At 54.2% G+C, this 11,054-nt stretch overlaps 6 protein-coding genes across 6 annotated transcripts; 1 reads left to right on the plus strand and 5 right to left on the minus strand.

Annotated features, from left to right (window-relative positions):
* Window positions 1-86: 86 nt before the first annotated feature.
* On the minus strand, window positions 87-2,124 carry ACRALDRAFT_2039414 (uncharacterized protein; the record flags this gene model as incomplete). Its single annotated transcript, XM_071020959.1, has 3 exons — window positions 87-1,010; window positions 1,105-1,694; window positions 1,953-2,124. 3 exons carry the CDS (start codon window positions 2,122-2,124, stop codon window positions 87-89), a joined length of 1,686 nt encoding a protein of 561 aa, XP_070879892.1.
* Window positions 2,125-2,991: 867 nt separating this feature from the next.
* ACRALDRAFT_1045986 (uncharacterized protein) lies at window positions 2,992-5,185 on the minus strand. Its single transcript, XM_071015424.1, has 10 exons — window positions 5,155-5,185; window positions 4,862-5,053; window positions 4,774-4,791; window positions 4,603-4,669; window positions 4,480-4,540; window positions 4,326-4,413; window positions 4,144-4,252; window positions 3,443-4,064; window positions 3,297-3,368; window positions 2,992-3,210 (listed from the first exon to the last, which is right to left on the minus strand). The coding sequence occupies exons 1-10, from the start codon at window positions 5,163-5,165 to the stop codon at window positions 3,131-3,133; spliced, it is 1,320 nt and encodes a 439-aa protein (XP_070879893.1). The 5' UTR covers window positions 5,166-5,185; the 3' UTR covers window positions 2,992-3,130.
* A 420-nt stretch (window positions 5,186-5,605) lies between these two features.
* Window positions 5,606-6,683, minus strand: ACRALDRAFT_1078581 (uncharacterized protein; the record flags this gene model as incomplete). The annotated part of the gene is made up of 2 exons (XM_071018790.1): window positions 5,606-5,973; window positions 6,050-6,683. The coding sequence occupies 2 exons, from the start codon at window positions 6,681-6,683 to the stop codon at window positions 5,606-5,608; spliced, it is 1,002 nt and encodes a 333-aa protein (XP_070879894.1).
* A 315-nt stretch (window positions 6,684-6,998) lies between these two features.
* ACRALDRAFT_205249 (uncharacterized protein) lies at window positions 6,999-8,063 on the plus strand (the record flags this gene model as incomplete). The annotated part of the gene is made up of 1 exon (XM_071021647.1): window positions 6,999-8,063. One exon carries the CDS (start codon window positions 6,999-7,001, stop codon window positions 8,061-8,063), a length of 1,065 nt encoding a protein of 354 aa, XP_070879895.1.
* Window positions 8,064-8,946: 883 nt separating this feature from the next.
* Window positions 8,947-9,473, minus strand: ACRALDRAFT_1059391 (uncharacterized protein). The gene has a single exon (XM_071016025.1). The coding sequence runs from the start codon at window positions 9,460-9,462 to the stop codon at window positions 9,109-9,111; it is 354 nt and encodes a 117-aa protein (XP_070879896.1). The 5' UTR covers window positions 9,463-9,473; the 3' UTR covers window positions 8,947-9,108.
* Window positions 9,474-9,672: 199 nt separating this feature from the next.
* ACRALDRAFT_2031867 (uncharacterized protein) lies at window positions 9,673-10,865 on the minus strand. The gene is made up of 3 exons (XM_071020691.1): window positions 10,773-10,865; window positions 10,581-10,711; window positions 9,673-10,520 (listed from the first exon to the last, which is right to left on the minus strand). Exon 3 carries the CDS (start codon window positions 10,455-10,457, stop codon window positions 9,918-9,920), a length of 540 nt encoding a protein of 179 aa, XP_070879897.1. The 5' UTR covers window positions 10,458-10,520; window positions 10,581-10,711; window positions 10,773-10,865; the 3' UTR covers window positions 9,673-9,917.
* Between the last annotated feature and the right edge of the window lie 189 nt (window positions 10,866-11,054).

Genomic DNA, 11,054 nt, shown 5'->3' on the forward strand with positions numbered 1-11,054 from the left:
CTATGGTGAGAATGTCAGCTCTTCGTTCAAATCATCCAATTTTCCGGGTCCTCTCCTGGCCAGTAGGCAGAAGATGTAGGCTAGACTTACGTGCTGAGCTTCCTGCTCAGTTGCTGCAACTTCGTATCGTTCGCAGCGTCCTCGGCAGCCTTTTCAAAGTTTTGCCGTCTCTCCTCCTCATTTTGACGCACGACCTCCTCGTGTGTAGGAGGTAGGCGCTCGTTCTGCAAGTCGACCTTTCGGGCGTCCTCGAAGTTGCTGATGGCGTTTTTGATGCCCTCTGCGCCAAGCATGAGGGTACCGGCGGGGAGCCTGCCGCCGGAGACGGTCTTGAGCTCCGTGACACTCTCCGACTCCTCTCGGAGGACCTGGAAGACACGCGACAGACGGCCGATGGCCAGGATCTTGTTCTTGATGGCGCGCCTCTTGAACTCAATCGACTCGGGGTCTTGCAATGCCGCAGATGGCAAATTGGGGGACACCGGGCCAGGGGAGGTGGACGACGGCGTCGCGTCTTCTTTGAGCTCTTCCTCGGAACAGGTGCTGAGAATGGCGATCAACATGTCGGTAATCTTCTCGCCGACAAAAGGCAGAGACCAGGTGAACACGTCCATAAAGTTGGGCAGCCAGTAAGGATGCGGGGTGCAATTGAACTGCCTGATATTCATCACATTGTTCTCGTACTTCAGCACAGCAGCTTTGTTGTTGTAGACGTCGAGGTAGTTGGGCGCGGAGAAGATGGTCATGACACTAGGGAAACCGGTCGTCCTTGTCTTGCGGTACATCCGGTAACCTGCATCCTGCGCCTCATGTGCCCGAATGATGGATAGGAGGTTGTTCTTCTCGAGGAAGGCGCACGCCGCGGGGTACGAGAAGAAATAGGAACATCCGCGAACATGATTGTGTAGGAAGAAGTCGCTCGTCTTTTCCTGGCCGAATTCCTCGAGCGGGTCTGCCCACAGGAGATCGCACATGAGACCCTGTGTAGGAGGCTCCCGGAACCGATCAATCTGTTGCGTACCCCACGTCAGCCAAGTTGTTCTCACAAACGGGTATACAATTCGGAATGCCATTCTCGAAAAAAAAAAAAAAAAAAAAACGTACAGCTCGGATGTCGTCGAGGGTGTGAAGCTCTGGGCTCAGACCTCCGTGGACGCACAAGAATTGCTTGTTCATGACTGCCGCCAGGGGCAGGGCACAGAAGGACTCGATGCAGGCCTCATACACGGCTTCCGAGTACTTGTGCTTGCATTCGAGCTTGAAGGTGAAGTAGTCGGTCAAGTGACGGCATTCGTGGTTACCACGGAGAAGCCACAGGGAGTTTGGATAGTGAATCTTCAGGCACCACAGGTAGAGGACGCATTCGATACTGAAGTAGCCTCTGTCGACGTAGTCGCCCAGGAACAGGTAGCGTGTTTCGGAGGGGTCACCGCCGACCTCGAAAAGCTTCATGAGGTCATAGTATTGACCATGGACGTCGCCGCAGACGGTGATCGGGGCATCCATCTCAAGGAGGTTGGGTTCGGCGCTAAGAACTTCGGTACCCGTCTTAAGGATCCATAGTGCCTGCTCTTCGGTCAAGCGACCCTCGCGGTAGAAATGTTGCTTGAGAAACTCGAGGTTGGGTTTGGTTTGCGTCTCATCTTCGAAGAACTGTTCGTCGGTGGGCTTGGAGGTTGCAGGTGCTTGGACATCTAGACAGTAGCAGCATCGGAGTCAGCACCGGTCTGCCAAGAGCGCACAGCAGGAGAAAATGGAAAGAACAAAAGAAGGGAAAACAGAATGAACGAAAAGGGACAAAAAAAAATAAACATCCGTCTGGGTTACGGAACCGTCATAAATAACTACGAGGCGACATCTGTTCTGACGATGAAACAAACTGATGGCGGGGTAGGCAGAGCTGATGACGGGCACGAGCGAGCAAGACAGAAAAACACAAGCGTTGCACTGACCTTTGCACACACGGTCAAGGGTGCTCACTTGGGTCCCATCTTCCATGGTATGAATGGTAAAGTCGACTTCGGGCACGGGTTTCTTTTCGCGAATGGCTCGAATAGCATTGTCGACCTGCTGATTGCGACGGTCCTCAAAAGAGGACGGCGCACCCGGATTGTCGGTATCCATTGTTCGCTCTGCAGGGGTGAAGTGATGCAGATGACGGAAGGTGGTGTAATGATATCGACTTGACGGTCTGGCGATGCTATACTGGAGAATGTGAGGTACGAGGAAGCACGAGGAGAGCGGTGAGCGATGGAGACGGTGATACAGAAAGGAGCAAATGCAAGTCTTTGATGAATTCCGATGAAGCTAAGACGAGGAGGCGAAGGCGACGGGTATTACGAAGCAGCCGCGCAGGTTGGGCACGGGCGGGATGAAGTGGTAAGAGGCCGGCTGCGAAGGACAGGGCTGAGAGGGTTGGGAGACGAAAGATGGAAAGAGGAGCCCGTAGCAGGAACCTGTGCGAGTGACGGATTTTTGGGATTGGAGGGGTTCGTTAGGGGGGAAGGGGGAAGGGGCGAAGTGGGCAGGCCGGCCTAAGTATACTCGGTACCTGGGATGTAGAGGTACAAAGATAGGAAGGGGTTCGGGATTTGAAAGTGTCCGATTTAGACTATCCTTAACAATGTGTCACTCGAGGTGATTGAGACATTGAGGCAAGAGCGCAGGCTTCGCCGAGCTTGGACCCTATTGTGCAGTATTCTTCGCTATTAGGACTTGGTCGAGAGAGAACAATCGGAAGTGGTGCCCAAGATACCAGAACAGAGTACTGTACCTAGGTACTGAGGTACTTCTAATTACCAGGTACTTCGTGATACGTAAAAGGGAGTCGTTGGCTTCGTGATCGCCCCCACCCCGCTCTTAAGGCTCCGGCTCTTGTGGCGTGAAGCCCGAGACTCAATAGGCTCGTACTGTGCCCCGCGTGGCTGGGTCTGTGGCTGGTGCAACCGAACGGGGTGTGTCCTCAAATAGACATCCCCTCCTATCACATGTGCTTCAACGATTTACGTCCCATACCCTGTCTAATATTTACTCGATACCCAATCTAACGACTATAACTTGTACATACTCTCAATGCAATGCAAAACTGCTGAAGCCAGCTTCCAGCTTCCAGCTTCTACTCTCACCAATCCTATCCGACAACTTGACTTAATATCGCCTCCCTGGGGAAGTTGGTGTTCCGCCACCGAGAAATAAAATCGTCCCGGTTGACTAGGAATTATGTGAGCACAATCTACGCGACAACGTCTGGCGACTCGGCAGTTCTCGCCAGGCGAGCTGAGAAGAGGGAAACTTACTGTATGCACCGCACATCCGTCTCCTTCCTTCAAATGCACTCCTCCCATGCATCACTCTCCAGTTGTCGAAGACTGTACGAAAAGTCAATATCAAAGGAAAAACAAGGGAAACAAAAGTAAGGAAAAGGGAAAAAAGAGCCACGTACTAAGAACCTGGCCCGGCTTCAACTGCATCCAGTACTCAACGTCCGGCCGCCGGATAATGCTGTCCCATTTTTGGGCCGCCGCATACCATTGCGCCGGAGACACTTCGTCTGTGAAGGGAACCACACCGCGGTCGTCGTTGTTCCACCGCACCCTGGCGAGTTTCCCGGTGGTCTCGTCCAGCTCCAGGACGGGGTACCGCTTGTCGGGCGAAATGGTGATGCCCTCGTTGCCGCTGGCGTGCCAGGGGAGCCGGACCTTGGACAGGACCGCGTAGGCGGCCGGGTCCTCCTCGAGAAGGATGTCGGCCGCGTGGAATCCGTCCACCAGGAGCGACTTGCCGCCTAGGTCCCCGTCGGGCGGCGCAGGCTTGCCCGGCGGGGCCTCGTGCGAGAGCATGTGGAAGGCCTGCAAGCCGGCCGGGTCGCTGAAGTAGGTGGTGTCGGTGTGGGCGGGCAACGCGATGTTGGTGTACGCCGTGTCGGCCATGGCGAGGTCGGGGACGAAGTCGTAAAAGCCGCCGTAGTGGGTTTGGCGGATAAAGGCAATCTTCTCGAGCACCCGCTGGGTGGCATCGGGCGTGTCGTAAGGCGTCCCATCCACGGAAACGAAACCGTATTCGCGCTATTGTTTGTCAGTGGCACCCGTCCGGTTTCGAACCCACCCCAGCCGTAGCGATGAGATGGCCAGAGAGAGTACTTACGATCAGATTTGTCAACCTCGCAATGCCAGACTCGTTGTCGGGCGCCATAAGGTCGTTATAGCTGACGACAGGATGGTTGACGGCAATGTCGGAGCCCCAATGATGAACCCTGCGCAAGTGTAAGACGGTGGTTTGATACTGGGGATGAAAGAGTGTTGGCGGACTAGAAAGTGGTTGCTCACTCGACATCTTCAGGACTCCGGTGATCGTTTCTCAAGTAGTGCTTGATGAACTTCCAGGGATAGAAGCTCTCATGGCCGTCGCCATCCCCTATGGCAAGTTAGATGATGCGGAGCAGAGACACTTGGCTAGGCCCGGTTAGATATTCTCCCTTACACTTGATGCGGAGTCCGTCGGTTTCGGTCTTGACATGCTCGGGCTTGATGTCTTGACTAATCTACGAGTTGGTCCGGCTCGTATGTCTCGTCAATCAAATATTTTTTCATGGCAGAGACTCACCGCGAAGGTGTTGAAATTCCTTTGTAAGGTCTGTTGGTGTACGCAGTGTTGACAGCGGCAGTTGTCCCTATCATTGGCGTTAGCAAGAAAGAACAGGAAATCAAGAAAAAGAACAGGAAAAATAAGAAAAAAAAAAGGAAAAAAAGAGAGAGAACTGGTGCATCATCTTACCTCAACCAAAAGTGCGGGCTATGAGGATCGCTGGATGTCAGTACAGAAAAACATACCACTGCCCATCAATCCCGAGACAGAGACTCACAGTTTCTCTCTCTTTACCGAATTTCCTCGAACACCCTTGATTTGCAACCCGTCTGGGTGCACTTGGACGTCATACCGGGAGGCATCAGGTCGGGCCTGCGTTGCCGTGGACAAGCCCCTGAAAAGAGACCGTGTGGCTGCCCGTGGCGTCACTCCAGCCGTGGCAGACCGAGATACAGAACGTACAACCGTGCTGCGAAGTGTTAGTATTGATGCAGTTTGTACATAGGCAGCAAGCCAGAAGCAACGGCGGAGATATAACAGACACAATGAGATTATAGTGGCTCTACTTACCCTGCGAACATTTTGGTCGTTTCGATCAAATAAAGTGACGATGCTGGGACCTCAAGGACTGGAATTCGGAGCCAGGTACATGTGAAACAGACGTCCCGTTATTTCCCGTTGGTAGCCTACTATTAAAGCCGACGCGGGGTAGTGTCACAGTATGATGTGTTCTCGATACTGTATCTTAAGACATTCTTATGCCGACGACTATTGCACAGTAATAGGAGCGGAACGGGTTATTCCGGGAGCTATCCGCAGGATCAAGGGCAGGATTTTGGCACATAGAACAGAGATTTCCACCGAGTTGAATCAACAGATCTACTGCCAATTTATTGTACGCTGTTTGTGCAGACATAACGCCTTATTGCGCCTCATTTGTAGCCAGAATATCAATTCGTCTAGGCTCCCTAGTCGGGCCCATGAAAAATTACAGCCACGGGGCCCCGTGGGCCTCCTTATCTTACTCAGCATCATCATCCTCATCCTCATCACCATCTTCGTCCTCATCCTCATCGTCATCTTCAAAGTTGAGAGCCTCGCCAGTATACCAGTGAACAGCATACGGGATAAGTCTGTCCTTGAACTCCTCACCAAGTTCAAACTCGTAGTCTAAAGCCCAATCCTCGTCTTCATCGTCGGAGTCATCCTCGAAACCAGCATTCGAGCCACGACTAATATCTTCTACGCTACCGTCATCCGAATTTTCCTCATCATCATCACTGTCGGCCGCATCGCTGTCGTCGCTGTCTCCCTCGCCATCATCATTCTCCTCGTCTTCATCGGGACTAGACTGGAAGAACTCAAAGAAAGACTGGCCATCAACCTGTTCTGCATAACAAAAAACATGAGTACCGTCAACCGAGGGGGGAAAAAAGTCAAAGTCTCCCAGACTGAGTTCACTCACCAGAAGCGGTTATGGTGATCTCGGTGAGGTCGTGGCCCGGATGCCAGTTGATGGCACATCCGGGAGCTTTGGCGTACAAAAGCTCGCCGTATATATCGTCCTGGGGATTATCCCTTTCATATATGAACTCCTTTGTCAACGTGGCGTTGCTGAAGTAGGGGTTCTTATCGAAGTCGAACACGATTCTGAAACCGGTGATGCCCTCCTTATCTACAAACTCGGTTCGAACGTCGCGAAGGTAGCTGAGGGCCGGCTCGTCGCTTTCACATATCCAACTGGCGATGGCCGGGTTGTTCTTCATTGCGCGCAACCAGAAAAACGGGATACCTCTTGCCGGGACTGGAGAAGAGGAGCCTCCGTCGCCCTGTTGCTGCCCCGCCACATCGGAATGCAGAGCGGTGTCGTTATGTCCACTAACAACAACAGCCTGGCGGTCCTGAAAGAGGCTTTGGCAACGGGCGTAGTGCTGTTGCTCCAACTGCCACACCGCATCCTGGAATTGCTGGTTCAGGGCATAGTACCGTAACTGGAGGTCGAGGAGGTTGCTGACAGGTCCGGCGACGGGCGGGTTTTTCTGGAGAAATTCAGACTGATACTCACTGCGGTTGCGCTCCGAGAGCTGTAGCGACTCCATCCTTCTTGTCTAAATCTTCCGGTTCCCGTGATGCTTTTGAGCTTCTGAGGTGTGACTCGGTTTGGTCTACTGTGAGTCTGCGACGACCGATGCGCAGAAAAGGAGGAAGTTTCAGGCTCAAATGACCCCGCCGTTCTGCGGTATGAAGGCGCCTGGCTTATTAGTTACTCTGGACATGGAGGGGGGTTGCATCAGGCACCCGGCCATCCTCGCTGCCCAACCTTCAGGGACACCGGCGGCCAAATAGTAATCCCCCTCATCTCCTCAGCTCTCGAATCGCGTTCTCTACCAATACCGTCATTACTAGTGTTTGTCATGGCTTATTTCAACCCATGCTTTCCTGGAGTCGTGCGCATCTCTCGGCCGTTCATACCCCCAACACCACAGCCTCAAGTCAAGTACGTTCCAGTCCCGTATCAGGCATCGTGTCCACGATCCAACTCCGAGTCGCGCGAGCGCCGAGAAAGAATGAGCCGCCGTGAGAGACTACTGCGCCGGGAGCGCGACCGCGAGCTCAAGAAGCGTAGGCAGATCGAGGAGAAGCGGCGGCGGGATCGCGAGAATCAGCGGCAGCAGCGTAGACACCGCAGAGCGCTAGACCTCATGAAGAAGCAGCTACATGACCAAGAGACCCAGCGCATAATCGAGAAACTCAGCAACCGTCACCAACAAGACCTCTTGAACCAGCAGCATCAACAAGCCCTCGTACACCAGCAGTACCAACAGGCCCTCTTAAACCAGCAGCACCAACAGGCCCTCCTAAACCAGCAGCATCAACAAGACCTCTTAAACCAGCAGCACCAACAGGCCCTCCTAAACCAGCAGCACCAACAAGACCTCTTAAACCAGCAGCACCAACAAGCCCTCCTAAACCAGCAGCATCAACAAGAACTCTTAAACCAGAAGTACCAACGCGACCTATTGCAGGAGCAGCATAGCAATGTGGTCAACCAATTACAGGCACAGCTCAGGGAGAAAGACAACATGCAGCTGATCTCGAATCTCTTCGTTCTTTTGAACATCGTAAACAACGGAGGGACACTGCCTCCGGGCTTAACCATCGATCCGGGGACCATCTCCATGCTTACAGGCAACCCGGCTGGAGGAAACAGTGTCCTTAATGCACAGCCGAGGGGTCTCCTCTTGCCAGGGAGCCCATCCGGCTCCGGCAAATCTCCCAGCGCCGGATCGGGAAACGACAAGCCTGCCCAACCGAAGAAAGTTGACCCGTCCATGTTCAACGGCGGGAATGGGATGGACAAGATTAGCATGCCGGATCGCAAGAAACAGAAAAGCGACGGGAGGCGACTAAACGGCCCTGGTGGGCGAGGAAGGAACGGGAGGGGTCCCAATAAAGGCAAAGGAAAGGGGGGGAAGTAGGCAGCCCGTAGATATACGGGTATACCTGGCAAGCCAACCTTTATAGAATTCATCCGGGAAATACAACGTAACGGGATGTTTATTTGTATGTATTACAGTGAGTAAGCAAAAGTGATGAGTAGGTAACGCGCGTAGGTGGCTAAGAAGCTACTCGTCATTAATGCTTACCCACTATACCTGGCTCCGAACTCCATACGTAGCTGAGTTCTGTCGGAGGCCGTATAACAGAAAGGAAGTAGGATTTTTTAGTCTAGTAGTAGCAGGGGCCTGGCCTGGAAGTGAGTGGCCGTAATCGTAGTGGCCGTAATAATAGGAGCAGTTCTGTTCGAGGCTCAGATTTCGGAAATACATAGGTTATAATCAGAATTTCAGGTCACTTTTGGAATCCCGGGTCTCGGTCAAAACCCAACACCACGGACCTGGTTGTCTTGTATCGTCGTGATGCACTGTACCGGTACGGTGTATGTATCTGCGGCTAAGGCGCCGGATATGCAAGGCGGCCTCGCCTGGCCTTCTTAATTGGGTTTAAGGTGACAGCAAAAACCGAGCAGGGTGGGGATATAGACCGGTACTCCGGTTCTCATGCCGATGCAGCCGTCTTTAAAGTCCGGGTTATCTAATACCGGTGTCACGTGACTGTCTGTTATTATTCTCGAGCTGCCGGACAAGAAATCTCTCGCAGCAGGACATAAGACTTGCGAATTTCCAGTTCTTTGCGGGAGACCCCCTTTATATTAGTTTTATTTCATCATTGTGAACTCTGCAACTTGGACCCGAGCACCTAAGACCAGGATTGCTCATCCGCTGCGATGCGGAATGGTAAGCCCATGGATACACGGTCTCACCGGGAGCTCGATAATCTGCCGATTCAAACGCCAGCATTCCCTTGTGCTCAATGACAGTTCACTCAACATTTTTCGCTTATGGCATCTATGCTAGAATCTAGGACAACCGACCACCGCATCTCCGTACACACCCGAGAAAGAAGCAGCCCCTTTCGCCGACGACCTGGCCGCTTGTCGCTGTCATTCCTACCCGGGCCCTCTCACCGGCTGGCAATGTAGTCCTCCAGATAAAAAGGATCCTCAATCTTGACCCCGCCAACACTCTCTTCATCCGAACAAGTCGAGTCAGAAGCCGCCACCTGCGCACCGCGACGGAGCAGTGTCGTCTGCCGACCTGCCCCCGACAACCCCGACCCGCGCCGGCTTGCTTCGCGGACCGACTCGGCCGTCGTCCGGCCAGAACCAAGCTGGGACCCAAAGACGTCGTCCGTCGTAGACGTGTTGCTGCCGCCTCGGTGCGGTGGGCGGGTGCCATGCGGCCGCCGGTTGGGGAAGAGCGTGGGTGACGACGATGTGTCAGTGCCGGCCAGGCTGCCGCTCTGGGGCGTCGTCATCGTCGGAGCTTGATCCCGGCGCCACCCTCGGTTCCAGCCACGGCCGCGACCTCGGCTTTGGCCGCGACCTCGTCCTTGACCGCGTCCATGACCACGACCGCGACCCCGACCCCGACCACGAGTTGTCTGGCCCCCGACGCTGTGCGGAGCAGTCGAATCCCGGAGTACTACCTGGGGATGTTCTACCACCTGAGGATGTTCCCGCGCCATCATCCCCGGGGAGAGGGTGGCGAGAGGCCCCACGGGAAGCGCGTAACCCAACATGTCCGGCTGCAACATCAGCCCCGGGAATAGAACGCCCGCTTGCTCCGGCCACTGGTGCGGTAGGGGTCCCCGAACCGGGACCAGTCCCGGCGGAAATGCCTGGTTCGGTACGTACGGATCCCGGAGGAGCTGCAGCCGCAGCTGTAGTTGTAGCTGTCGATCCTGCAGTTCCTCCATTGCCGTCCTCCTGGTCAAGGGACGCGGACCTGCTTCAGGTTGAATGTTCGTCGACGGCAGGTCCTGGTGTTGTCGTCCTTGTCCCCTGTGCCTATTCCGGAACAGCAGCGGCGATCCAACATCTCCTGGCTGCGGACCAGAGTCGGAAGCAGTGCTGTGCTCGTCGGTTTGCTGCTGCCTGCTCTGGGACCGGCTCCATGGGGTTGTGCCGGCGCTTTGCGCCCCTCGCGGAAGCATGTGTCTGGCCTGCTCGGCAGTCGATGCCCTGTGTGATGACGATGATGTATGAAGTATAAGAAGCTAGTCTGTAAGTAATTGTGCGTCGTGATTGTATTGCTCGTGAGTGCTGTGACGACGATTATTCTTGCTGCGACAGGAAGAGTAGGAGGAAAGGATTCGCTCCAGCTGTTCCCACTCCCTTTTATACTTCTCCAGAGGCAATAGTCTTGAGCAGCTGACGTCTTGCCCGTCATCTCTCTACCTGACAAACTCCATCGCTCATAGTGTATGCGAGTCTGTGGTTCAATCCTGGATATGACCACTCTGGCCAACATGGCAGCGAACACGCCCTGTACGACCAGGCGAGCTCACCTCACATCGATTTTCTAATGAGAGTCCTGGCAAGTCAACACAATAGTCAGTCAAATGGCCACGCAAGGGAAGAATATAAGACTCACCACCTCTCCTGACAACTGTCCTACCTGGACGCTTGACTCCTTTCGATTCAAGTGACTCGTGTTCCCAGCGCAAACAACATACAATCCCCTGAATCACAGATTCTTGTGTGCCCAAGTCAGCCCTCCGCCGCCTCATTCAGGCAAGTCAGCAAGATGAACAACACACGAGAGCCGCCAAGATAATTGGCTCACCTTTGAGAGACGGAAGAAGTAAAAACACATCCATCCATCCATCACGAAAACGTCTTCATTTCAATCCACTGCCCCCCATCACCACCATCATACCAGAACCTCCAATCTCTCCTCGGAGTCAGAGGCGCCTTCCCTATCCCGACCCCCGTATCTACGCCCCTCCCTGCCTCCTCTCCCCCCCGCTGACCCTCGCCAGCGCGCAAATCTGCCAACTTCCTCGCCCGGGGCCGCGGCACAGGGGCTGTCCGTACAAAGACGAGTTCGCCAGCATACATCTTTGAC

The sequence above is a fragment of the Sodiomyces alcalophilus genome (assembly GCF_042370955.1).
Source record: "Sodiomyces alcalophilus JCM 7366 unplaced genomic scaffold ACRALscaffold_1, whole genome shotgun sequence".
Taxonomy (NCBI): domain Eukaryota; kingdom Fungi; phylum Ascomycota; class Sordariomycetes; order Glomerellales; family Plectosphaerellaceae; genus Sodiomyces; species Sodiomyces alcalophilus.

Bases quoted from the DNA above. Each gene is read 5' to 3' on its own strand.
- ACRALDRAFT_1045986 (XM_071015424.1), bottom strand. The intron at 4,541-4,602 runs GTGAGTCTCTGC...ACCAACTCGTAG, and splicing joins GGAATTTCAACACCTTCGCG to ATTAGTCAAGACATCAAGCC. The intron at 4,253-4,325 runs GTGAGCAACCAC...ACACTTGCGCAG, and splicing joins CGGAGTCCTGAAGATGTCGA to GGTTCATCATTGGGGCTCCG.
- ACRALDRAFT_1059391 (XM_071016025.1), bottom strand. From the start codon at position 9,462: ATGACGACGCCCCAGAGCGGCAGCCTGGCCGGCACTGACACATCGTCG.
- ACRALDRAFT_2031867 (XM_071020691.1), bottom strand. From the start codon at position 10,457: ATGTTGGCCAGAGTGGTCATATCCAGGATTGAACCACAGACTCGCATA.